The sequence below is a fragment of the Anarrhichthys ocellatus genome, unplaced genomic scaffold (assembly GCF_004355925.1).
Source record: "Anarrhichthys ocellatus isolate YVR2014 unplaced genomic scaffold, GSC_Weel_1.0 scaffold86, whole genome shotgun sequence".
Classification (NCBI taxonomy): Eukaryota; Metazoa; Chordata; class Actinopteri; order Perciformes; family Anarhichadidae; genus Anarrhichthys; species Anarrhichthys ocellatus.
In genome coordinates, this window is record NW_022280116.1 from 472,545 (window position 1) to 500,209 (window position 27,665).

At 42.0% G+C, this 27,665-nt stretch overlaps 1 protein-coding gene across 2 annotated transcripts in view; it reads left to right on the top strand.

Annotated features, from left to right (window-relative positions):
- The window catches only part of dnah7 (dynein, axonemal, heavy chain 7), a 69,934-nt gene that overhangs the window by 29,027 nt on the left and 13,242 nt on the right, over positions 1–27,665 (top strand). Inside the window, exons 32-56 of one of the 2 annotated variants that reach the window (XM_031874988.1) lie at positions 2,595–2,777; positions 4,500–4,676; positions 4,959–5,090; positions 6,937–7,158; positions 8,234–8,431; positions 10,678–10,833; positions 11,063–11,231; positions 12,106–12,232; positions 12,674–12,893; positions 13,065–13,691; positions 13,961–14,206; positions 14,548–14,777; positions 14,938–15,268; positions 15,376–15,722; positions 16,210–16,390; positions 16,509–16,694; positions 17,252–17,415; positions 18,374–18,528; positions 20,276–20,466; positions 23,034–23,167; positions 23,287–23,622; positions 23,827–23,953; positions 24,249–24,443; positions 26,969–27,061; positions 27,222–27,398. In XM_031874988.1, the coding sequence (XP_031730848.1) occupies positions 2,595–2,777; positions 4,500–4,676; positions 4,959–5,090; positions 6,937–7,158; positions 8,234–8,431; positions 10,678–10,833; positions 11,063–11,231; positions 12,106–12,232; positions 12,674–12,893; positions 13,065–13,691; positions 13,961–14,206; positions 14,548–14,777; positions 14,938–15,268; positions 15,376–15,722; positions 16,210–16,390; positions 16,509–16,694; positions 17,252–17,415; positions 18,374–18,528; positions 20,276–20,466; positions 23,034–23,167; positions 23,287–23,622; positions 23,827–23,953; positions 24,249–24,443; positions 26,969–27,061; positions 27,222–27,398 (5,304 nt within the window). The remainder of the gene's footprint in view (positions 1–2,594; positions 2,778–4,499; positions 4,677–4,958; positions 5,091–6,936; positions 7,159–8,233; positions 8,432–10,677; positions 10,834–11,062; positions 11,232–12,105; positions 12,233–12,673; positions 12,894–13,064; positions 13,692–13,960; positions 14,207–14,547; positions 14,778–14,937; positions 15,269–15,375; positions 15,723–16,209; positions 16,391–16,508; positions 16,695–17,251; positions 17,416–18,373; positions 18,529–20,275; positions 20,467–23,033; positions 23,168–23,286; positions 23,623–23,826; positions 23,954–24,248; positions 24,444–26,968; positions 27,062–27,221; positions 27,399–27,665) is intronic. The other variant, XM_031874989.1, reaches the window with a different exon arrangement.

The following is a 27,665-nucleotide window of genomic DNA, read 5'->3' on the forward strand; positions in this document are numbered from 1 at the left end:
AACAAGCAAACAAACACACAGTATTGTCAAACTTGTGAAGCAGCATGCTGATCTGGCGACAAGCCCCTTTATACCCTCGTACAGATGAACATGTTCACACTTGGGGGTTGTGCAGGGTTAGCCGCGCACCACCTGTTCCTCATTTGGATACAGAGCACTTGAAATGCAGTGTAATCGCATGATGTGGTAGAATTTACATATTCATATAGTATTTCAAGCTGCACAAACCCTGATGTAGAGACTATTTAGCAGAGGATGTAACACCTCCCTGTTGCTCCCACGGCTTTCCATTTGCTTAATACTATTTGCAGTCACAAATAATAGCTGAGAGTGTTGACCTCGACCGAAACCATCTCTTTATACCGTATCCTGTTGGGAGGACTGTGGTAAAGTTGTTTAATCCGCTCCAAAGGAAGGAAAATCATTTCTTCGAAGTCTTCAAAACTGTTGACACCATTCCATGTCATGTGCCCATTGTTTCATGTATCAAAACAAGCAATATCCTTAAAGGTGTGTTCAGCCAATTCTTCTACAACTTCTTCTATACTGAAGTAGATGGATTTGGCCCTTTATTTAACTATTCCACTGGAATTTGGGGGTTATGAAAAGGGGTTGGAGGATTGTATTCTTTTTGTTGTCATTATTTCTCTATGTGAGCTTAGCTCTGAATGCTCAGTCTACTTGTTACTATGTGACTGGATTGCTTGCACAGAGGTAGTAGTTGTTCATCACCACCTTATCAATGCTCAAGTCCTACGTCCTGTTCAAATCTTGACAACTTGCACTGAAACAACCGCGATTAGCCAAAGAATGTCAAAGTAATGGTGTCTTAACTGACACATATCAGCATAGATGACAGACTTTCAAACTAATGTTGTCTCTATGGAAACAGGCATTTAAAGCAACTTTGTGTCACCAGTCAAAGCAAAAAGTAATTGAGTTATTCTCTGTCTCACTTATGCTGTGCAGCTACCTAGTTGCTATGACTTTACCTGGGAAAGGACTGCTCAAAATAGACATTCATGCTCCCGACCCTTAAAGCAGAGCTGAGATGACAACAGTAGAGATGTAGAATGATGCTATTGCTCCGTAACGTCATCCTATCAGTTGAAACCTTAAAGCATGTTGCACTTGTGGCACATTCAGATGTGGCCAGAGTTTCAGCATACTCAAATGTTTCATGGTTTATGGAGCTGTGCAGCGAGGAGGAGTTGAAGTATAGGATCATTGTACAATAAGCACGGCGTTCCAATTCATTTCAAACTTGTAGAAAGAGAGGCTGCGGTGACAGGGTAAACAACAGAAACACACTGCTGTCTTGTTAAATTTAGATCTTTAATAACGCTTTTCCATTCATGTACACACACTAGACACACATGGGCAGACGGTTTACAGATGGCAGTGGAGGCATGTCATAATGGAAAATCATTTGTTCGCCCTGTTCTCAAATTGTTTCCAAATGAACTTGTCATTCTAAAAATTGGCTCGGTATATTAAGTCGTCATTTTTTTTTTTGTCAATGAATAAGGAGTGTGAGGAGTGGATATGACAGCCAAGGCAGTACATACTGATGCAATGAAAATAGAAAATGAGAACAAGGCTCATTGTAATTCAGTTTCAAAAAAGTCATTTTTCTCTCCGGGCAACAGTCTGTCTCTGTTTTGCTGTTTTTTTCTGCATCGCATTTCACTAAACACATTTTTTTTTTTGGTCCGCTAATCTGGAGTCAGCAGCAGTGTGGTGCATTAAACTCTCTTCATACAATTTTTTACTTTTTTTTTTTTTTCCAGTGCCAACGCTCTCTGTCAGATCATTACATTACAGTACACTCACTTCCCTCACGAGCACCAGATGGCCCCAGCCCAGGCATCCTCCATTTGTTTATATTACAACAAATCAATTTAAAGCACAGCTCTTGCCAGCCCATTTAACTGGAGAATTGACGCTTGTTGTCAACCTCCATTATGACAGCGTGTAGGTGTTAATTTCATTCATTTAGCAAACATTCGTCGCTTAGGTTATAATGCACAGGGGTTTGTCTGTGACCTTGAAAGCTTGCAAAGGGATTTCTGTTAATGTGTGCATATGAAGGCACTGTGTTTATAAACCAGGTGGTAGAACACAAGTTTTTTTTTTTGTGCACTTTTAAACTCTTCTTCTAAACTTTACAGCTCCATGAATACTTAAGAAATTCTATATACATTAGCACTGCAGGTTCCAACCTTCTGGTACATTTAGTTTGTCTTTTCCTTGAAGTAAAACGCCTCCCAAAGGGTTTAAAGGTGTTTATGTATCTGCCTGACAGTCTGTCTGTTTGTGCCTGCTTACATCCATGCATCCCTTCTTCCATCTGTCAAGCTACCTCAACATCAAGAATTACATAATTTCACTTGGCTTTGCTTTAGTATTATTTATTTGATATGGTTATGTATCTATGTTTCGATAAGTTACAATAAATGATGAAGATAAACCAACAGGTCAACAGTGTGGTCAGTATTACCATGACCTTTCTTTTGATGTATGCACATGTAATTGTGCTATAAATGAAAATGTTCCCTCAAGGTGTAAGAAATCCTATTTCTTCGCTCTCTCAGAGCCCCGACAGAAAATGGCTTATCTTTGACGGCCCAGTGGATGCCGTGTGGATCGAGAACATGAACACAGTACTCGACGACAACAAGAAGCTGTGTCTGATGAGCGGTGAGATCATTCAGATGTCACCGCAAATGAGCCTCATCTTTGAGCCCATGGACCTGGAGGTGGCGTCGCCAGCCACGGTGAGAAGCACTTTTACTTTGATCAAAAGAGCAGTTTGGGCGCTTATCCACAGCCAGTGTGTCGCAGCAGATGGCGGTGGCATGGCCCCAGTTTGGAGAAGCAGCAGCTAAATGTATTTTAGCCAACTTAAAAAAACGAGTTTACCACTTTACCTTGCCGTCAGACAGCCCTGTCTTACGGGGTACTGAAGCCATTTGACTCCGATCCGTAAGTTGTTTTGTGTGATTTTTTTTTTTTTTGTGTTTTAAAGGGTTAGTTTGGATTCACCAAAGTCACACAATAACACAAACTAAACTAACCGATCGAGGAGCAACTCCCGTGTTCTGCGAGGTATAATTCCTGTTTTTTGTCAAAGGTGTCTTGTGGCTTTTGAGGAAAATATAGATAATGGCTTCAGTTCCCCATCAGAAAGGACTGTCTGACGGCAAGGTTAGGCGGAGAGAATATTCTAAATATAGCATACTCTTAAACTGATGATTGTTTTAGGTGGGCCTTTTCTTTTAGCTGTCTAAACTATCTTTACTGCTGCCCGTATTCCTGCCTGTTTCTCCAAACTGAGGGCTTGCCGACTGTGACGGGTATCTCATACAACCCCACTTTAAAAAATTCGAACTATCCCTTTAAGGGTGCAAAGTGCGAAACATGTATGTGTTAGCAGCTACTTCATTTTACTAACCAATGATTCATTCACCAGGAAGAAATAACACATACACATAGCACTCCAGTTGTGCAGACATTTTTGCAGCTGTTTCAAAGGAGATATCCAACATAGACTCTTTAACAAATGCAGTCAATTGTCAAACTAAAGACCTCTGGCACTACATAGAAACACTTTTTTTTGTAATTGAGCCTGTCGTTATGGTTCTTTTGTTGTGAGGCAGTAACAAAGGCTCTTGATTGCAATACATAGATGCCTTGAGAGAATACCTTTGCATCTCCCTGGCTCTACTTTCTTTTATCAAACAGACATCTATTTTGGATTCTCTATAGCCTGGCATCTGTTTCTTTCATCATGCTTGATGTAGAGGCATCACCCCCCCCCCCCCCAATCCTCACACACACGTGCAGTATCTCTTCTGTGCACCATTGATCTCTTTTCCCCTTTTTTTCCCCTTCATTTTTCATCTCCTCCTCTCTTTGTCTAAGGAAGTTATTTTCCCTGTGTACTATCTTACAGTCCTCACTCTTCTTCTTTCTTTCCCCTCTCCTATCATATCTGCTCTCTTAGCTACAGCTCATACATTATGTCTTCACCCATCTCTGCTCATCTTTCTTCTCTGTTCTAACTTTACCTGCACCCCTTCCTGAAGCTATGCCTTGAGTTGAGCAAGGGGATCTCATTAAAAGGCTCCTCTGGAGGAAAAGGTTGTAATATGGGCATCATCCGGTGTGAATTACACATGGTACCCCATATGCAGCACACACTAATTTTCAGTATTGACCAGTATAAAGGATATAATGTAACTGTTTGGATGAACTTTATAAATTCACTGATGTTTGGTCAAATTAGGAACACAACACCTCTACAATGGTCACCTAGTTTACAGTATTGCATCCAATGATTTGCTGATATTGATCCTGTTATAATTCTGGCCACTGTTGCTCATTGATATTGCTCATCAAGATATGCTCCGCATTAAGAGTAACATTCTTCTAACTTGATTGTCCTTTACCACTGGCGGAGATGTGTGTTTTTGAGATGTGATACTTGTTTGTGGCAGGTGTCTCGCTGTGGTATGATCTACATGGAGCCTCATATGCTTGGCTGGCGACCCCTTATGCTGTCCTGGCTCAATACCATGCCCGCCACAGTCAATGCTGCGCACAAAGACCTCATCGCTGGCCTTTTTGACCGCATGATGCCGGCCTGCCTACAACTCATTCGAAAGGCCACCAAGGTGCCGAGCCATCCGCAGGGAATTTAGTATTTTCTAGCGTTTTACTCAAAGGGGAATTTTCCACTCAACATCTATACAACTACATGTACAAAAAAATGTTTAAATATTACTTTGATTTATGTGTATTTCTTCACGCATGTTTAAGAAGCAAACCTTTGGGGTTTTGAAATACAACAATACAATACAAGTCAACGATACAAACTTTTTATTCTTATCTGAGTCCAGTAGTATATTCAGACACTGTTTCAGTTTTGATGCGTGTTCTTTCTTTTTTGCTTTCAGGAGCTGTCACCGACCTCTGACACCAATCTAGTCAAGTCCCTGATGAATCTGATGGACTGTATGATGGATGAGTTTCACGATGAGGCAAAGATGAAGAGCATGGATGAAAAAGATATTTGCTCCTGGTTGGAGGTTTGTGTACACACCCGCTATGCTATCAATTAATATAAAGAATACAATTAATGATGATAAGATATCAATTTAAAATAGAAACCCACAAGTGGCTACAGCATCATAAAACAACAATGATGGGTTATTAGACAGCATTATTGAGTTACTGTGGGCCCACATCCCTACAAGGTTTAACGGTGCAGCCCAGTGTCCTGGAAGCTGTCCACCACATACATGTTAAATGTCTACAGGCATGATGCAACTTTCTGCCCTTTTGTAAAAATTGTCGATTTGATACAGTACCAAAAAAAAAAAAGACAGTGAAACCACAAGAGCTTAGAAACGGCAAGTCGACATCCAAGACCTCCAAGATTAACTGATGTGCCGCTTCACATTTCTGCACAAACAGCACTTGAGTAAAGAGAAAACCAGCAGCCAGTGAAAGAAGACAGCTCTATCATGATAGGGACTGACAAATGCCAATGGTTCCAGATACCAAAACTACACTGCATACACCATATATCACTAATACAGATGTTAGGAAGGGTACTAACTTCTGTTTTTTCTGATTCACCAGTTCCCAAATTGTGCAAATAGCAAAAGGAATGATACCCTGTCTAGATGCTGTTTCAAATTTTGATAATATTTTGAACAATGGTCTGAAATACTAATATCTGAAAGGGCAAGTTGAACACACCCCTATTATGCGTAGCTGGTGTGTGTTAGTTTCAGCTTAATTCAACCTTCTGTTAGTTACCACTGAATTCTTAACAATAGGTCAATGAACTTTTGCATTGCTCCTTAAAAGACACATCCAAAATAAAAGATTTTATTTTAGCAAACACAGATACAGTAAACACCAAAGAGCCTGCCTTTTTTCCTTTTACACGTACTGCTTCCACACAAGCCCACAAAGAGTGGAAAAGTTTTAGCAGATGAGCACTTTCCTCTGCACCCTGCCCGAGTGCCAATTGATTTTTTTACCTCTGCATGCCCTCTTTTGACAGCACTGCTATTATCCCCCTGTGGCACGCTGCTCTGATGAATGCCTTTCAAGCCTCTCTCCCATGTTTCTCAGCCAGTCATTATCAAAGTGTTGAATTAATCAGCAGGATTAACAGCAGGAGCTATCATGAGGCTGCTAAGCTATTTCTAATTCCGACAGTATTCCTGCTGATTTCCCAACAAAGACATCTCTCCTCTGTGGATTCTGGTGTTTGTCTCTTAAAGAAATCTGTACATTGGTTGAGGCATTAACATGTTCACTGTGCATTTTGATCAGTACAATAATTACAAACATGTACGCGCAATGACATTTTTGACTTTCAACCCCAAACTTGCACAGGGATTTTTGGGCTTTTGTTCCAGTATGGTGGTATCTGTCTGATGAAGATATTTTTTTCACCCTGCAAACTCCATGTTGAACATGATTTTGTTTATTTTGTGGGTTATGGTCCACAGGTTAACGCCATAGAAAATTATGAAACATAAGAAAATACAAAAAAGGCAGCTGGAAAGGAAGTGATATTTTAATATACAATATAATAAATAAAATTCAGTATGATTTATCCTATAACACGTATCTTAAGTATACATTTATTCTATTACATTTAATAGGGAAATGTTTTATATTCCACTGCATTCATCTGACATAGTGGTTAGTAGGTACTTTTTTTTTTCAAGTCTTTGTTAGACTACCTACAATTAGTTACAATATTTACTTAAGTACAATTTTTAAATGCTACATTAACTGTCAAAATTGAGCAACTTTAGGGACCACCATTGCTATTATGGACAAACTGACACACATCATATACAGTACACAAATCAAAACAGTAGTGACGGTTGTCCTTTCCCTTTTATACAGAGCATCTTTGTGTTCTGCCTGGTGTGGTCAGTGGGAGCCAGCTGTGATGATTCGGGCCGGGCCAAATTTGATGCTGTGGTCAGGGAGGTCCTGGTCGGCCCTTTAAGTGAGGAGACCCGCTCCTGCCATGGCATTCTGGCCACTGTTGAAGCTCCACCCAAACAGCTCACAGTGCCTCTGCCCGATGAAGGAACAGTCTACCAGTACCGCTTCATTAAAGAGGTTGGGCTAATATATGTATTTGTTTTGCTTAGAGGGATGTCTTAAAAATACTGTGAAATGTATGACATACTTCTTTATGAGCTGCTTATGGAAATAAACATGCATATTCCGAGTTAAGAATGGCACGAAAACCAAACCTCTCTCCGTCACAATAAAGAATGCAAATGGTTACATTACACAATAGTTTTGTTTACGCCATCATTACTTCAATAGCTGACAACCAACACAGGAGCGAGCCCCTCTACATTCCGTCTACTGGAAGAGTGACATACCCGTATTACATCTCTCTTTTCCTCAGACGAGGTGAAGAGGGATGCTCATTTTTTGTCTTTGTGTGACCTTAATAAAGTGTCACGCTTCAGACTCTTCACATGGCTCCACCTGCCTTGAATTTATTCCCAGTGAATTCTTATTTTATTACTGAGGATGGGGAACAAAGCGCTGTTTTCACAGCAAAGGAAAAACAAACCCATATAGCCCAGTTCTCTCATTTGAGATATTCTTCTTTTGAAAAAGGTGTCGATAGAAAACTATTTATTCCTGCAAAGGTTTGAAGAGAAAAATAATGTATGGTACATCTGAACTGTGTGACATTTTTGTCTTTATTTTTAGAATATATTTTAGTAAATATCATGGTCATATTGCATACAAAATCATTTTGGCAGAGATAGTTGTGAAAGGAAAGCTTCATATTGCCACATAGTTAGGCAATTGTCAATTACATCTTACAACTTGATTAGAGGAAAAGAGCTGGTATGGTTTCACAATAACAAAGAAGTTTGTCAATACAAGGCTGCTATGGATTTGATAATTGATATTTCACTAGGCTATTGATATGAATCATTTCTAAACACAAGGAAAGATTTGCGTATGATTAGAGACCTTGTAAGTACGCACATCTGTATTGTTTACATCGCATAATATACACAAATCAATTTGTGTGCTCCATGTTGTCATATGTTCTAACCTACAGTCAATGACTGTTATTATATATCTGATATATATATCAATTGCAACGATTAACCTTTTTTTTTTTTTTTTTTTTTTTTTTTTTCTTTTTCAAATTCCTCTTCAGGGCCCGGGCAGCTGGGAGCTGTGGACAGATGTGCTGAAGGCCGCTCCCCCCATCTGCAAAGACATGCAGTTCAATGAGATAATTGTGCCCACCGAAAACACGGTACGCTACATGGCACTGATGGAGCTCCTCGTCACCCACCAGAAGCCCACTATCTTCATCGGCCCCACTGGTACTGGCAAGAGTGTCTACATTACAGTGAGTCCTCTGCTATGTCTTACTTTGTTGACGTAACGCTCGGAAAGCTGTAGTGTACTTTACGTTGAGCAGAGAAGGATGTGAGGTAAGAATGAAGCAGATGCAGCTACTTAACATTCATTTTGTGATGTAACCACACATAAAAATAAATCTCTTGGCTGTTGCCTGGTTATATGTGCTGGTAGACTTACCAGTACTTTGACATTATTACCACAAGTGGACAACAATTGCTGTTATCAGCTGTTATCAATACAAATGTCATTACTTTTTATTTCTTAATGCTTGTTTCTTAAGGTGGTGGCAATTCACAATAATTATTGAAAATAGTAATAGAGGTACTCTGTAGAGTTTTCTTGTAAATATATTTATGTTTATTGCAATGTTTCTCATTAAGCCGTCTTTTTAAATATTTTTCGAACCATTATTGTGTACACGTATAATATTTTTGCTAGCGAGCTAGCTGTTATAACCTTTGCTGCCACCAACCGTTGACCGGTAGCAGGAATGTATATGTGCATAAGGCACAAACAAAACTGGGACCTATTCGTCGAGACATACTACATATTGTCAAAAAATCCACAGGATACCTATAACAAGCATGTGCTAAATTGGTTTGTTTGTTTGCTTCGTTAACGGTGGAATACAAGTAGTACACTGGCTTGTTAGTCTAGCTGACTAATTTAAAAATGGCCTTAAAGGTAGGTTGGTATTAAAGAAGTCTTAAAACGTAGTACACAGAATTGTACCTGTAGACTCCCTTATTATGCACGGGAATTCAGCATGATCACACTGTGCAGAGCATTACTATTTTCAGTATTTGGTCTTTTTTTTCTTTTTTCGCTCTGCTTGTTTCTATTTCTGTCTGCTCTCCAAGGGAATTGGGGATTGGACTTTAAGGCATTTTTTTTTTTTATAGCACAAATGATTGTTATCACATGCAGAAAAAAAAAACCTGGCTATGCTACCAATAACAGCATTCCGTAGGATGAGTGAGCATTCATTTCTAAGCAGTGTAGTCACAGCCTTGGGAAACAGGAGTATGTGCTCTGAACATACAACTTATTTGGAGGCAACACAGCTATACGCACACCAGGTGTGAAATGGCCACCTTGGAGAAATACTGAGTATCTCTCAGCAGACCTTCAGCTATTTATATCAAGGGCTAATCCCCCCTTCCCTTTGCGTCATTAGTTCACCATTAGTGTGCTCAAATATGAGACTCTGGGGTGAATAGAGATCATCCCACTTCCTGCCTGCCCGCATGGTGGAGCAGCTCTGTCCCATGCCGCTACCAGCAGACCGTGGCTGAATCCCAAATCGGGCTGGAGTGATAATCAAGCAGCAGCACTCAGACCGCAAGACTATGCCTGGCACGGTGCTGGCACCGGCACAGTCGGGCAGCTGTGCACAAGCCTCCTTCAACCGGCCCTTTCTACTCTTGAGCGAGACGGAGAGAAGCCGTGCCACCAGTTTATAATTTACATGTAGACAAGAGGATGATGATGCACCTTGGCTGCACCCTGTGATCATTCACATCACCAGTCCCCTTTAATTATGCAGGTCGTTACTCACATGATTTCACAAGCATATGTGCACAGGGGAAAGTTGGAGCATGTGCTCTGGGCACAAATGGTACATGATAAAGGTAACGTGAAAATAGATCAAATCATGATGAAAAACATCAGATCACCCACAACTATAGTTATCTGTTCACTGTACTATGATCTCTTTTCATGTAAACAGTGAAGGCCTTTCATCCAAAGAAGGCATTTCAAAAAGTGTCTTTAAGCTTTTAGTAAATTGCCCTTTTGTCAACCCTCATGCAAAATAAGAAAAATCATCTATTATATCCTTTTGGCCTGCAGAACATTACTGTGCACCGTGCCCCCAGAGGGCAACTAATTCCCTACTTCATTTCAAAGTCATTTTCAGGGATTAACTGTGATCCAATTTTTTATCTAATGAAATACTCACTAAATACCACATTTAATTAGATTTCAAAGCTTATCACAAGCATTTGCCGGTATCAAACTAGAAATTATAATTTTGTGTCTACCTGCACAGGCTCTTTGGCAGAGTTGAACTACTTAAAAACCTCTTATTGTTCTTGCAGTTTGTTGCCATTTTGCATTATTGTAATATTGCTTATATTATATAGATTATCAATGTGATGATATACAACAAACTCAATACTATTTGGATTTTGATGATGATCTGTGTTCATATGTCCAATATCTCTTGCCCAGGACTTCCTGTTGAATCAGCTGCAGAAGGATGTCTACAGCCCATTATTTATCAACTTTTCAGCCCAGACCACAGCTGCACAGACCCAAAACATTATTATGTCCAAGCTAGACAAGCGGCGCAAAGGAGTGTTCGGCCCCCCATTGCAGAAGAAAATGGTACAGCCTCTTTAAATGTTCAAATTAAGTTTTATGTGGCTGTGATGCTTGTGTGATTTTTGTCAGTGTACAGTCAGCTGTAAAGATTTGTAGTCATTTTATAACATTTTATATTGAGACACAGCTGTGAATAATGTGCATCTAAACAAAAAACTGTAGCTTTCAATATCAAATACATTGTGTTATCATCGGTATTTAATCCAAGTATACCGATGTTATATCCCATCAGGTGATATTTGTGGATGATGTGAACATGCCAGCCCGGGAGGTTTACGGTGCCCAGCCCCCCGTGGAGCTGCTGCGCCAGTGGCTGGACCACTGGAACTGGTATGACATGAAGGACTGCTCCATGATCAACCTTGTGGATATCCAGGTCATATCTGCTATGGGTCCCCCTGGTGAGTAGCAACTGTGGTAGTCTAAAGTGTCTTAAAAGCATATTGTTACTGCAATGATACCAAAGCCCTAGATGGCTTGTCCTCGGTCTCCTAACTGCTGCTGAAGTGATGTTGAGTTAATGTTACAAACCGCGAGCTGCTGTTCCGCGGAGCTCCGTCGCTGCCTTAAGGTGCTTACAAATAGCAAGTGTTTACCACTTCCACCTCCACTACAATTACCAGCGTAACAACAACACACCCCTGTTCACTGAGGCAGCTGGCTGCGACAACTGAGAGAGAGAGAGAGAGAGAGAGAGAGAGAGAGAGAGAGAGAGAGAGACCTGGTTTACTTTTTATGATATTGCTAAAATAAGCTAGCAATCTAAATGTGCCATTTAAACTTGCGTCTCAAATTGAGACCGGTGCCATGTCCTGTTGTCAAAATTGGTAACAAACATTACTGAACTGAGCTAGTAACTGTTGACTGTTAGCACTCTACAGAAAACACCCCTTCAGTGGGCTCTAATTGACCCAGATTGCCTTGCAAGCCATGATGAATAGTGCAAGTTGATTACACCCTCAAACTGTGTGCACAAATGGTGAATGAAGTTACATTACTGGAAGAATGAGAGCAATGTGTGACATATGTATATCATCTCTGCCAAATGCCATGGTCGTGAGGTGCTCTTTTAGTACATTTATGCACTGAAATAATAATGTTATAATCGAAAAAAATAGAATAGAGCAGAAAGAGCTTTGCTGAAAATAATGTCTAAAACAAATAGTAACTGTATTGTAAAATCCCTGGGTACTGAGTTAGTCTAGCAGAAACACTCAGTTGAAAAAAGTGTTTATCTGAGATTATAGTTTTTCTTTTTTTGTCTTACTTGTTTAGGTGGAGGGAGGAACCCCATCACACCTCGGTACCTGCGCCACTTCAACACGATTACCATTAACGATTTTGATGAGAAGACCATGTATACAATCTTCTCCAGTATCTCAGACTGGCATTTCACCACACAGTAAGTGCGTAGCATGTATAATTTGTAAGGCTCTTTTTCCAACATTGACTCAGAAGGAATGCATATGACCTCTACATGTAGCTACACCAGCGCCTTGAGGCTGTTTGACCCACAACTTTTCAAGTCCTGTGATGGTGTCCCACCACTTTTAGCAACAGAATGAATTGGAAAATATAACTAACCAAAGATCAGAAGGTAGTGTTTACCTCAGAGACCTCAAGTCCTAAAGCAATCAAATCTGTTTGAAAGCTTTTAAATCTACCCAACCCCTCCTGCAAACAGAAGTATCACTTGCATTTTAACAAGATAGCGGCTTTTTGGAAATACTTTCTCAATGCTAATGATAAAAGAAGACCGTTGAATATATATATTTAATTTTTATGTGTTTCATTAATACAACTAAATAGGATTTCAACAATGATTTAACAATTTCATCTACAGGTTTTCTTTCCCCAAGCCGTTTGCAGCTCTGACCGCTCAGATAGTTAATAGTACGATATCAGTGTACCAAGAGGCCACCAAGAACCTGCTTCCAACCCCCACAAAGTCCCATTACTTGTTCAATCTGCGCGATATCTCCCGGGTCATCCAGGGCATCTGCCTGTCGAGGCCAGAGACTGCAGATGAACCATCGGTCATCAAACGGCTGTGGGTGCATGAGGTAATGTTGTACACAGCATACCTGACAGCTATGTAACTAAAGTAAATAAGATAGCCCCACCTGTTTGACGTAGTATTCCTTTGGAACTTCCCGTGTTGCCATCCATCCATAGCCTGCTCTCTCTTCATCTGTCTCTCACTTTCTCTCTTTCTTTTTCTTATTGATCCTCAGGTTCTAAGGGTGTACTATGACCGACTGGTTCACGACACAGATCGGTCCTGGCTTGTGAGACATTTACAGGCCGTGTCTCAGACTCACATGAAGGAAAACTTCCATCAGCTCTTCCAGCATCTGGACCAGGACCATGATGGGGAGGTCACCGAAGATGACCTGCGCAGCCTCATGTTCTGCAACTTCCATGACCCCAAGGGTGAGGACCGCAACTACCGTGAGGTGCACAACCTCGACCTTCTCCGACAGGTGGTGGACTCACACCTGGAGGAGTACAACAACGTCAGCAAAGCGCCCATGAACCTGGTGCTCTTCCGTTTTGCCATCGAACACGTGTGCCGCATCTCCCGCATCCTCAAGCAGCCGAGTGGCCATGCCCTGCTGGTGGGCGTGGGCGGGAGCGGGCGACAGTCCCTCACCCGGTTGGCTGCCTACATGGCAGAGGCAGAACTTTTCCAGGTTGAGATCTCCAAGACCTATGGAACCACTGAATGGCACGAGGACCTGAAGCTTATCATGAGGAAGTCCACACAGGGGGAAGCTCATGGTGTTTTCCTCTTCACGGACACTCAAATCAAAATGGAGTCATTCCTGGAGGACATTGTCAACCTGCTCAACACCGGTGAGGTAAAGTGGATGGGAGGGGGCATAGATGGATTGGCGGATGAGTTGAGGTATAGATAACATGCAAAAACGGCCTAATTGATGAATTACTGTTTGGATGAAGTGAAGAAAAATGGACGTGTGGATAGATTTAGAGATGGATTAATACTTTGTAAGTAAATACAGTCGATGATGTGGATTGATAGAATAGCGATACAGAGAGAAGGAGTGTTCTATTTTACAAAGCCAGCGTCCAAACACAGACCATTCTGTTATCTTGTGGTTGTTTCCAGGTGCCTAACCTGTTTGCAGTTGACGAAAAGCAGGAAATATGCGAGCGAATGCGCGTGTTGGACCGGCAACGTGACCGTGACAAGCAGACGGATGGCAGCCCGCTATCCCTCTTCAACATGTTTATAGAGCGCTGTCGCACACAGCTGCATGTGGTGTTGGCCGTGAGTCCCATCGGAGACGCCTTTAGGAACCGTTTGAGACGTTTCCCCGCCCTCATTAACTGCTGCACCATTAACTGGTTCCAGGTGTGTGAGTGTGTATATGCTGCGTTCTGGTGTGCTGTTGGTCGCACCAAAAGATGCCTCAGGTAGTTAATCAAAAGACAGGGACGTAGTGCAGAGCAAGAAAGTTCATCATCATCAAAGGTGGTTGAATATGCCGAATGTAAGACAAAAATGAGTTGAATTGTATTATTTTTTACTTCGACGCTGAACAAAATGGATGATGGATCTCAGCCCAGATCTTTATCCAGGCTCCCTTTGGTGGTCACTGATGATATGACTAGAAAAGCATAGCAGATATTAAAAAACATTTAATGTATGTATGGTAGCACAGTGGCGGTACAGCATATTTCCTTTCTTATCAGACCTGGCCAGAGGATGCCCTGCAGGCGGTAGCCTGTCGCTTCCTGGGGGACATTGAGATGACCGATGAGACCCGAGAAGGATGCATCAACATGTGCAAGAGCTTCCACACCTCAACCATAGAACTATCCGTTCGCTTTATGACTGAGTTGCAGCGCCACAACTACGTCACCCCAACCTCATACCTGGAACTCATTTCCACCTTCAAGGCCCTTCTGAAGACAAAAAGAACGTAAGATTTAAGATGTACTTTATGTGTACATTGTGATTTCTACTGTTATTAGATGTTTTTATTGCTTCATATGTGCATTTCTTCATATAAAAGCCACATTCCAGTATCCATGAGTAAAATACAAACTTATTTTCCTTATCTCTCTCCGTCTTCTGCCCAGTGAGGTGATGAAGCTGAAACATCGTTACGAGGTGGGCCTTGAGAAGCTAGAGTCAGCAGCAGACCAGGTGGCCACAATGCAGATTGAGCTGGAGGCTCTACAGCCACAGCTGCGTGTGGCCAGCAAGGAGGTGGATGAGATGATGGTGGTAATTGAGCATGAATCTGTGGAGGTGGCCAACACAGAGAAGGTGGTGAAAGTGGACGAGGCCTTGGCCAACGAACAAGCCATGGCTGCCAAGGCCATCAAGGATGAGTGTGATGCTGACCTGGCTGAAGCCATGCCTATCCTGGAGTCGGCCCTTTCTGCTTTGAATACTTTGACCAATCAGGTAAAAGAAGCAATATTTTTTGGGATAGTGCCCTTGTATTGACTCAAAGGCCAGGTGTACTAGAGCAGAGTAGTAGGCCTAAGTATGTGTTTTTTATTTATTTACAGGATATCACAGTGGTGAAGTCCATGAAAAGCCCACCCCCAGGTGTCAAACTGGTGATGGAGGCCATCTGCATTCTCAAAGGCATCAAGCCAGATCGCATTCCTGACCCGTCAGGCTCCGGTAAAAAAGTGGAAGACTTTTGGGGCCCGGCCAAAAAGCTTCTGGGAGACATGAGGTTTCTCCAAAGCCTCCATGAGTATGACAAGGACAACATCCCACCGAATTTCATCGCCATCATCCGCAACAAGTACATCACCAACCCAGACTTTGTGCCAGAGAAGATTCGAACTGCATCCAATGCAGCTGAAGGCATGTGTAAGTGGGTTTGCGCCATGGACAAGTATGACAAGTAAGTAATGTTCGTCTCTTGCCGTGTCCTCGGTTATGAAAATGGATGCATATTCACGAAGCTTGAGAGATCTTTTCATCCGTCTAAGTGCGTAACGTGAAGCTTGGCTATTTATAACTTCACAAGAATAATCATTTTCCTGGAGCAAGTGTACCATGGATATGCCAAGTGATTAATATAAAAAAGCCAAATCAAGCTGCAGATCATTTAAAGGGAAATGTTTATCATTATTGTTCTGACAATCTTAAATGTTACCCATATTTATAGAAGCTAAAGGTTGTCATTTATACCCAATACATGACGATACAATTCCATTTTCCACTTACAGTTACGTTCAAACAAAGAACTATGTTTTCTGTTTTGGCACTGTTTGTCATTTAACTATTTGCTCAAATATACAGTATATCTAGCGCATTTAACTCATTTAAGATTCTGCACTGCTTATGAGGTTCCTTAACTTCCTCAAACTTATTACATCCTCCTTTAGAGTGGCCAAGGTGGTGGCTCCCAAGAAGGAGAAGCTGGCACAGGCTGAGGGGGAGCTGAAGGTGGCCATGGGGAGCCTCCAGAAAAAGCAGGCTGCCCTCAAAGAAGTCCAAGACAAGCTGGCAAAGCTTCAGGACACTTTGGAAGATAACAAAGACAAGAAAGCTGACCTGGAGAACCAGGTTTGTGCTTTTTAACTTGCTCCGGGTGGCACGACCTTCATGCTGCTACTTGACCTGGGGAAAAAAGCCACAGTGCGACACACTTTTGCTTTCCTCCTCCTCCTCTGATGTCCTCCAGGTGGATCTGTGCAGTAAGAAGCTGGAGCGAGCTGAGCAGCTTATCGGAGGCCTGGGTGGAGAGAAGACGCGCTGGTGCGAAATGGCCGTCAATCTCGGAGAGCTCTACAACAACCTGACTGGGGACATCCTTATCTCAGCGGGCATAGTGGCTTACCTGGGAGCCTTCACCTCCAGCTACAGACAGGTAGGCTGAGGGAGTAGGTAGTGCATACTTGGAAGTGGATTGTAATGTATTAATTATGTTACTTAAAGCCCTGCACCTAACATAGATTTTTTTCAAGTTCTTGGTTTTGTTATCACCCTACGTGGATATGACTTAATACACACTTGGTTAGTGTACGGTACTGTATTTCCCCTCCAGGGTATTTCTACTTTTGTTTGTGTAAAAGCTTTGTTTAGAGTATAGTTAATGTAGGACTCTTTAACATACTCTGAGATAACTCTCAGACTAATAAAAGCCAAATGCTTCAGAGTAAGTGAACACCAAGGCACTTTTGCTTTTTTTTCCTTTTGCTGAGTCTCCAAGACCAAGCCTGTGTTCAAAGGTCATCTTTTACACTGTGTGGGGGCCATTGTGATGCTGGACAGAAAGGAGGAGAGTGGATTAGTTATCATTTCTGTAGACAGCTAAAAATGTTCACTCGCTAGTATGCTCTTGTTTGTGTATAGGTGTAAGCATTGTTTTTAATTTATTCTGCGTGAAGTAAAAAAAAGTCCTGAAAAAAGAAATGTCCTCTCCAGGATCAGATGGAGGAGTGGATGAATCTTTGCAAGAGCAGAGAGATCCCGTGCTCTCCCAACATGTCTCTGATGAACTCTCTGGGTGATCCAATAAAGATTCAGGCATGGACCATCGCTTGCCTACCATCAGACAGCTTCTCCATAGACAACGGTATCATAATCTCGTGAGTATTAAAAGACAATATTTACACTGACATAGCATTCTCCCAAGAGCTAAACACATCAATGTGTCCTCGGAAGAGAATCCACCAACTGTGGACGTCTCAAGCAACTTTCAAGCTGCTCCTGATCCGAGTCATTTAATATTGAGAACAGCCAGCGTAAAAAAATGTCCCTACACAATAAAGCTGTCCAGTCCAGTACAAGGACAGGATTTGGACAGCATATCAAAATGGCATAATAACATGAACACAAACTGAAAACTGGCTTTTTAAATGCACTTTTTTTTAATGAAAGCAGCATTTTACAGCCTGCAAATTGTTGCTGAAATAGAGGTAAAGCAATCGATCTCTTTTTTAAAACCCAAAGGGCCTCTGCTAGCTCTGAGCGTGAATATCTTCATTGAACCTGGTTTTTATGCCACTTCATTATTTTACTCACTCACTGTGCATAAGGACTAGCTTCCAGTGATTTAACGGAGTGCTGCTGTGTGCTTTTGACAGCTGCTGTACCTGGAGCACAATGGGATACAATTCATTAAAGGATCAAGATTAGATTGCCGAATACAAATCAGTCTAGCCTAATGAAAAACGAGACCACTGTACGACGGAACTTTGTAACCTTTCCTGGAAGCCCAAGTTACATTGTCTGATTCAACCTTAAGGTACAGCGAAATAAAGACACAAGGCATCTGCTTGTTTGTGTAAATGAAGCAGTGACATTGCTTTTTAATCACAATACCATGGCCCCTGGTGTGCTACCCAACTGTGAGCCTTCTAACTGTGCTCAAAGGGAATTTTCACCCCGAAGCTTTTCTCGACATCTCAATTCTTGTCCTCCCACATCCCCCTTACTGTTGCGATGTCTCATGGTTGAGACAGGATCTCTCACTCCGACATGAGGCAGCACCAAATTGATCACTGACCTCTGTGTGTATGTGTGTGTGTGTGTGTGCGCTTGTAGGAACGCCAGGCGGTGGCCTCTGATGATTGATCCCCAGGGCCAGGCCAACAAGTGGGTGAAAAACATGGAGAAGGCCAATAGTCTGCATATCATTAAATTGAGTGATGCTGACTTTGTACGCACTCTGGAGAACTGCATCCAGTTTGGCACGCCAGGTGAGCACAAGTCTTTCTCTCATTTGATGCCTCTGCTGTTGCTGCCTGTGTGTGTGTGTGTGTGTGTGTGTGTGTGTGTGTGTGTGTGTGTGTATGCGCCTCACTCACATTGTTGCAGTTCCTCTTACCGCCTGCTGAGGTCTCTCTTTACCACATAGACTAATTATTGCTGTGCAGAGAATGTTTTTCTCCTTTGTTCTCTGTTCTGCAGAGGAAGAATTCATACTAGCAAGATTTCTGAGTGAGATGTTCCAATGAACCTTTATTCGGACCTACTGCACCATCAGTGTATAAAACCTGATTTTGTAAATCACACAAATGTGGTGGAGAAATCAATTTTGCTTCCTGAACTAACATTTTTATTGCCCATGATCAGGGTCATATTCACTTGTGCAGGCAGACGGCATGTGACGATTCTTTTGTGCTGGTTTTTAGGAGTGTGTGTTTCCTCGTACTTTAGTCTTCTTGTGAGGGAACGGCAAGGGAAGAATTAGAGCTAGAAACAGACAGAAGCAGCTATACAGCCATTACAAATATATCTAAATAATGACCTAACTCAGCCAGCCACCGGGTCTTTGCTTACTGGCAGATTGCAAGGCTAACGGTTCAGGGAGTAGCTTGTCCTTGCAGGGTGCAAAATAGTCCCCAGAGGCTACAGTTTCCCCCTCCACAGCCAGTTCTCCTACTTCACAGTTTTACGGTTTCTTGCTGTTTTTATTAGCTGCCTGTAATCCTGGTTATGTGCTAGTATTCTTTATTTTAGCATGGTTGAAAAAATGTTTCCCTGCCCAATGCCTTAATAAAAGGCTAGACTCATGTTTAGTAAATGATACAAAGTATTGTTTAATCTATCCGTTGATATATTGATGGGCTGTACCCGGACAAAATAATGCTCCAGAGCAATTGGAGAAGAAGGTCGACCTGATTCGGTTCACCATCTTGGGAGAGAAAGTTCATCAGCTGTCACTGGCTCTGAATGCTGTCTAAAAACTTTTGTTATTATTACCTCAGGCGTCATGTCAATTATAGATGGGCTTTTGCTCTTAACATCAGAACAGCATTATCATACTTAATGTGAAATCACATTAATAATTATGTCATGGGAATAAGGCACTTGATCATGTTTTACTTGCCTCACTGATTTTTTTTTTTTTTAGTATTGCGCATGTGCTGCACAGGTTTCACAGTGTTCATTGTTCAGTGCTTCACCAGAGGCAGGAAGACGCACACAATGACATGAAGTCAGAAATAACAAAAACATTTTGAAGTTTTTGACTAAGTATATTATTAGCTGAGATTATTAGCTGACCTGATGCTAAACGGAAGGCTACCATAGATCAAGGAGCCTTCACAGCAAATGAGAGATCACACTTAGTTATTAACCTGGACTCTACAGCAGCTCAAAGATTGGTCTTTGATGTGATGTCAGGGCCAAGACGTATCATTTTCTCCAAGACAATATAATATAATATTATACTTTAAACCAGTTCCATGCGCATGGATTTGGGTGATGTGGGAAAATGCTTTGTGTTGATTTATTTTCCGGCTGCAAAATTTGCCCAATTTGAAGATTTTCAAACGGTTCAACTGTTGAGGCAGTAAAGTTGGTCAACAGCAGAAGACAGTCCTTGAAAACGACAGCCTCGATATGAGATTGCTTATAAATGTGAGTGTAAAGCAAAGTACTGAAAAGAGTCAGCCTCCCCTGATTAGAACATATTAATAAACGTTGAACATTTTCTTTCAGTGCTGCTGGAGAATGTCGGAGAGGAGCTGGACCCTATCCTGGAGCCTCTGTTGCTGAGACAGACTTTTAAACAGGGTGGTGCCGTGTGTATCCGCCTGGGAGACTCCACCATCGAATATGCTCCCGACTTTCGCTTCTACATCACAACTAAGCTACGCAACCCACACTACCTGCCTGAGACCTCCGTCAAGGTACTGTATACAGTGAGAAACAGCCTCAGGCTGCGTTACATTTTTTACTATCCCAGGACACTTTCACTCCTTTCACATTGCAAAAACTCATTTTATTATTAACATGGTAAATACAGTGACTCTAATACCGAACCACATATCAATGCTACAGCGTCTATTGTTTAACGTTGTTGTGTTCATGCCACACAAATAGACCTCGTCCTCAATATGTATTTGTGTGTTCGGGATTGTCCCGTTACCGCCACCACTGCAATCTCCATCCGTACTCGCACCAGTCACACACAAAAAAAACATACTCCAGACAGACAGACTTGAGCCTGCACACGCCTTTAGTCATGATGACAGTAATCTGAGCCTTTCCTGGCAGTAGTCACACGCCTTAGCTCTTTGCAGCAGGTGTCAGTGTTGTTGCAATGAGCCCCGTAAAATCCGCCATGCCCCCTCTACTAACCCTTTTCATGCAGATTGAGCTGCTGCCCTTCAATCCCTCTGTAGATGTATCTCCCACAACAAAGCTGCTGCCAAAACAGAAAGTAATAGAAAGAGTTACTAGACTACAGTCTCTCACAGGAACCAAGGCAGACGTCTGTGTTCCTCTGCCTTTTAAGTATTTATTTTCATCACACCTAATAGCAATAGTCAACATAGTTTGTGTTGTTATCCCGTGGGATTTGTATTACGGCAAATGCTGGAACCGACTTTCCAAAATACAGTTCATTGTCACTGAAGTGTAACTGCTATGTGGGGCACTCTATTCTTTGTTGGCAGCATGCAAGCTGAAACATTTTCTTTTCGTGAGGGACAGATCAATCAATAAGTCTGGCCTGTCAAAATGTTGGGTTTTCTATGATGCGGGATGAGTTTTTAGCCTCGCTATGGATAGCAATATTGCCTTGACAATTGGTCGGTCCACCACTTTGGTGCAGACTGAATTATGTCATCTATTTGATGGATTGCAGCAAATATTTTACTGATGGTCTCCAGAGGATGAACCCGTAATGACTTCGGTGATCCTCTGACTTTTATTTTACTGCCACTAGCAGGTCAAAGTTTTCAGCTATTCAGCGAAATATGTCAATAACTACGAGATGGATAGCACAAAATCTTGCAAAGACATTCATGGTTCCCAAACAATGTAACCCTATGACTTTGGTGACCCCCTGCTTTTCTTTTTCTCGACTATTGGATCAATTGGCATGCAATTTGCATCACACATTCTTGTTCCCCTTAGGATGAATCGTAGTAATATTGGTGATCCATTGACTTTTCATCCAGAGCCATCAAGTCAAAATTGCACTAATTTGTCCAATATTTTAAAAACATTCCCGTTGGCCTCAGCTGTGCATTGTGATAATAGCTAATTAGCACAGATTAGCATGCTAACCACGCTAAACTAAGATGGTTAATATGATAAACATTATAGCTACAAAATATTAGCATGTTAGCATTTTCATATTGAGCATGTAAGCAAACTGATTTTAGGATTTAATTCAAAGCACTTCTGTTCCTAACAAAGCTGCTAGCATGGCTGTAGACTCGTGGTCTTGTTTATTTAAACATTTGAACTCGACAAAATATTGTTTGTTGCACTGAATAGTTAGTTTAGACCTTTATTTTCCGCCTACAGATAGATGAGCCCTACTTGTTGGTTCCCACTTATTGCATCATACCACTCAAATAGCAGCACGTTTTTACCCCGGCAACACAATGAATCATCATTCAGTGTTAGCACCTCTCCTATGGAGCACACACTGCCCCCTAACAAAAAAAATAAAAAAATTCCAAGAAAAGGAGCATTAAAGGAAACTGCATTACAGAGAGGCAAGGGGTTGGAAAGCATTACTGAAGATCACATTTCAAGCTTCTATTTGCAGGGCCCCGCTCTTTATGGGCAGCCATTAGATGGATTCAACTCGTTTTTCAAAACTGGCTAAATCTTTTTTTCTTCTTTTTGCCTAAGTCTTTTTTTTTTTTGCCTACTGTACAGTATACGATGGGGCTTCCATTATATCCATAAAGCCCTATTTGAAATGCAATACTTTCAAATACAAGGGGGCAAGTATCTAGTGAACCAGCCTTTAAGGAGCTCAAGGGACGAAGGGAAGCGAAGGAGGAGGGTGTATGTGTGAAAAGGACAAACAGGAGATTTATATGGGCTCCGAGTCTTTACCACCAGCTGAGTGGGTCCGCAGCATCAATAGAAATGGAATTAGGCCCCAGAGAAGTGCACTCGTTTATTAGGGCAGGGAGTAGAAGAAGAGATAGGCTTTTAACCTCCGGGTAAGTGCGGAGCAGAATGACTAAGGCTGTGTGGTAAAAGACACACTTACACACTTTTCACAGAAAAGGAAAAACAGTAAATGCATCCTACCTGTGCTCTGCCAAGGCTGGAGTGGTTATTGGAATTGATTGGGTAGGAGGTTCGTTTGGGAGAACTGCACTGAAGCCAAGATGATCAAAGCTGCACTGTAAAGTACCAAGAGACCCCAAAACACACACACCACACACAGACACAGAATACTGTATACTGTACAGTATGTCTATGTAGTTCTTCCTCTGTGCCGTAGGTGACCCTTCTGAACTTCATGATCACCCCAGAGGGCATCCAGGACCAGCTGCTGGGTATTGTGGTGGCCCGGGAAAGGCCCGACCTGGAGGAAGAGAAACAGGCTCTCATCCTGCAGGGAGCAGAGAACAAAAGGTCCATAACATAGCACACACACCAGTCACGGGTCAAATGAATTCAACTTAATCAAATAAAATGTCTCCCTCTTCAAAGTGGAAACTGTAGACATGTCAAATTGCTCGCACTTTCGTCAGACAACTGAAGGAGATTGAGGATAAAATCTTAGAGGTGATCTCCTCCTCCGAGGGCGACATCCTGGAGGACGAGACGGCCGTCAAGATCCTCTCCTGCTCCAAAGTGCTGGCCAACGAGATCACGGAAAAGCAGGCCGTGGCTGAGGTGACCGAGCAGAAGATCGATGAGACTCGCAAGGGCTACACACCCATTGCCGTGCACTCAGCCATCTTGTTCTTCTCCATTGCCGACCTGGCCAACATTGAGCCCATGTACCAGTACTCCCTCACCTGGTTCATTAACCTCTTCATCAGCTCCATCGACAACTCAGACTTGAGTGACGACTTGGAGCAGAGGTACGCAGGGCTGACAAATGCACTAGCCACAAGCCCCTCAAAGGAAATCCTGGAGCTTCTTATCCTCTCCAAAGAGCTAATTTGACTTGTAAACTTATAAAAAAGAAAATAGTGTAAGACCATTCATAGTGCATGAGTGTGGGTGTGTTTGTGAGTTCTGTTTGGTTTTGAAAAAGATTAAAATGCTATATGTGTCTTCTTCAGACTACAGATCCTGAGAGACCACTTTACCTACGCGCTATATGTCAATGTGTGTCGCTCACTGTTTGAGAAGGACAAGCTGCTCTTTTCCTTCTGCCTCAGTGTCAATCTGCTCATGCACAAGAAACTGGTAGGAATCACACACACGCTGCACACGTGTACAGATTTACAACACTTAAAAACCATAGATAAATATTTTGTCTGATTAGTTTGTTTTTAAATAGTTAGCTAATCAAACAAGCTGGTTCACCTCATTTTTCTCAATCAGACCTCTCTATGATTGCTGAAGATTATCTGTATCTTGTATTTTCAATTTGAATGGATTTTTTTTATCCAAATATAATCCCTGAAGTGGTCAACCCATGAATCACTATAAATCACAAATTCCGGTTAATCCTCCTCTGTGTTTTCGATGAATGTCGTAGGTGGATGAGGGGGAGTGGCGCTTCCTTCTGACGGGTGGTGTGGGCCTGGACAACCCCCACCCGAATCCCTGCACCTGGCTCCCCAAGAAGTCTTGGGACGAGATTTGCCGCTTCGATGAATTGGAGCGTTTCAAAGGTCTGCATCAGGACATGGCTCGCCTCAGGAACGAGTGGAAGACGGTCTACGACAGCCCAGTGAGTGTCTTTAAGCTGCCTGGCCGTTCTGGGTGGGGCTTCTGCCTTTGGGTGTCGTATATGTTTCTGCGATGGTAAAGACAAAATCAGCATGTGCAGAAAAAGGCACCATTACATCAAATATATCCAAGAGAACTAGAAGGAGAGGAAAATCTGTAAATCCCCCCCAACATGCAAATGTTGTCTGTGTATGCATACTAATATGGCTGGCACTGCTGGTGTCTTGTTAGAAACTGTAAATGTGTTTACTTTCAGCTGAAAATGATGTCGTGATTAGCAGTTCACGAGGTTAGCTGTTAAAACTGGGTCACATTTAGCACCACAAAAATAACACATCAAGCTGCAGCTGCTGCCTCTAAGAGCACCTACCCATTTAGATTGTGAGCAAGGGTCTATATAAAAACATGTTGAAGATATGTAGGGGGTTTTCAGCATTTTGCCAACAGACAGTGTCTGTGGATACAAAGGCCTAACACACACAATCTTAGGCAAAACTGCTTGGCAACAACGGGAGCTTGTGTCTGTCTGTGAAGGGTGACCAAACCTTGCATCAGTGCCATCTTATGTGTCGTGCACTGCTTTGATGTGACACTATTTGCAGTCGATCTTTCAAAGTGTTCCCACTCAGATTACAGCCAACCAAGTATAGGTGTATATATGGAGAACATCTCTGGGTTTATATAATAACTGTTTGTTTTCTTTTCCCTTCAGCATGACTTCAAATGCTCTTTAAAATACAACAGGTACATCATATGATGACGTGTTGAGGTGTTGAGGCCCTAACTTAGTGGTGACTGTAGACTGCTTGTCACTTAGGCTAAGATTCCAGTAAGCTTTCCTGATAAAACCTGGACAACAAACAAAAATCAAATTTCTCATCAGTATCAAAGAGAGGGGGCAGTGATGGACCGTGGATAAGAGAAGATGTTAAGTAGACAGAGGCAGAGAAGTCCTTTGACTGGAAAACAGTGTTAGCAGGTGTGGGATGGGATGAGAAAGGGAAGAAGAGTGAAGAGGTTAAATCTTCCAGTGGGTTTAGCACATGAACCACAGGCCAGCCTCGCCTACGCTGCAACTCAGCATGCAAGCTCACAACACACATGCAGCCCCCCCTCCCACTCTGCACAACTCACGGTATTGTGCCTGAATACACCGCAGCCCCTTCACTTGCCCCCATACGTCACCTGTTTGCACATTCCATTCACATACTATTGGCTCTTTTGTGTTCGATAATATCAACGACATACATGTCATCATTTAAAAATCTTTATTTTTCCTTCATTATAGCTTTCCCAAGAAGTTCTGCTTCTACTTTTGGCTCCATTTTGCACGTCTGCAAATATGAAAATATTCATTTTTCATTTTTGATAGCCTGTCAAACCGGTCTTAATTGTTTAATTACTACAGTGGGATCATATTGTGGAACTGTTTATGTTATAATATTTGTCATGGTTGTTTAAATCCTTATTAAATTCACATTCTATATGTCTTTACTCCGTCTTAAACCATTTGTAATTCGGTGAATCAAATCCCCCAAAGCTTTAAGTTTGAACTTATTTCAATTTATGTCAAATAACTGATATTTATTAGTTTAAATGCTGTGTTGACAAAAGGGGAGAGGGAAGAGAGAATGCAGATTGAAAGTAATTTGCCAGGTGTGGATGATGCTCACACTCTCTCTCCATCTTTGAATTATAAAGAATCTAAGTTGAAGTTTTATCTAATTAAATCTTTTCTGTTCCTGTTCTGCCAGTCACATCTATGCAATCTAGACGCACAAACAGCTGTTTAATCAATGTGTGGTGAACATAAACATGTGTGCACCACACATGCTTGTCTCTTTGCTGTCTCACACACACACACACACACACACACTCACACACCATCTTTTGAGTTATAATCAACAGAATCAGGCACAGCACTTCTATCCAATTAAATCTAGTTTGTTCCAGTTGTAGAATTCACATTTATTCAATCTTGATGCAAGAACAGCTGTTCAATCAAGCACACAGGCGCTCACACACCCCTGTACACACAGAGAATCCCCAGGAGATTCTAAATAGGTGTATCTGTCTCAAAGCACCTGCCAACACACATAGCCAGAAGTCTCTCGACAAACAGCCTGAGGAAAGAAATTCCAAAAGTTCCCGCTACCATTGCTCACATCCTCTGGTACACTTGTTCCAGGAATTAATCAAACATATTGCTCTGACCCAGTACCCAGTTTTATTTTTTTTTTGACCTTCCTCCACTTTTTCTTCTTCCCCGGTCTTTGCTTTTTCAAACTTACTGTATGTATTTATCTCCGCTCATTGCTCTCCCCCCCATTTACATTACAGATTGCCCCTCTTTTGCTTAATTACAATGCTTAATCTTGAAACAGCTCGATACAATGCAACCACACCCCATAAGTTCTCTTGTCCTCATTAAGCTGCGACGGAATTCCTACACTTTCTTCTCTCAAGGAATTTGAAGTAAGATTTGAATGTACAGTCTGAATTCAATATGTTTTGTCATATCTGCAGAACCCCCATCAGACTCCCTTCCCTGAAGTGTGGCAGGACAAGCTGAGCCAGTTTCAGAGGATGCTGGTGATCCGTTGTCTCAGACCAGACAAGGTCAGTTCATACACTGTTTTCCACAAGATGGTAGGATGTTATTTCGATATTGAATTTTAACTTGATTTCTCGAAACGTCTCTATTATCTACAACATTGTTTTTCTGGAAATACATCAGTAAACGGTAACGATAAACTCATTGCATCCATGTGTCCCCCAGGTTATTCCCATGGTGCAGGAATTTGTTTCCGACAGTTTGGGTCGTCCCTTCATCGAAGCGCCGCCCTTCAACCTGAGTAAGGCCTTCGTTGACAGCCACTGCTGTGCCCCCCTCATCTTCATCCTCTCCCCTGGCTCCGACCCTATGGCTGCGTTGCTTATGTTTGGAGATGAAAAGGTATGGAGACACCTGGGAAGTTCAGCGGCTTTGAAGCCTGCTGTGTGTACAAACTCAAAATGAAAGGGGAAATTGAATCCTCTAGATTTCCCAGGCTTCCACACTGGTCTTAAAAGCACTGAAAATTATTTTGGCTCCTTCCCGGTCAGAAAGCAGCTATAATTGAGTGTGTGTGTGTGTGTGTGTGTGTGTGTGTGTGTGTGTGTGTGTGTGTGTGTGTGTGTGTGTGTGTGTGTGTGTGTGTGTGTGTGTGTGTGTGTGTGTGTG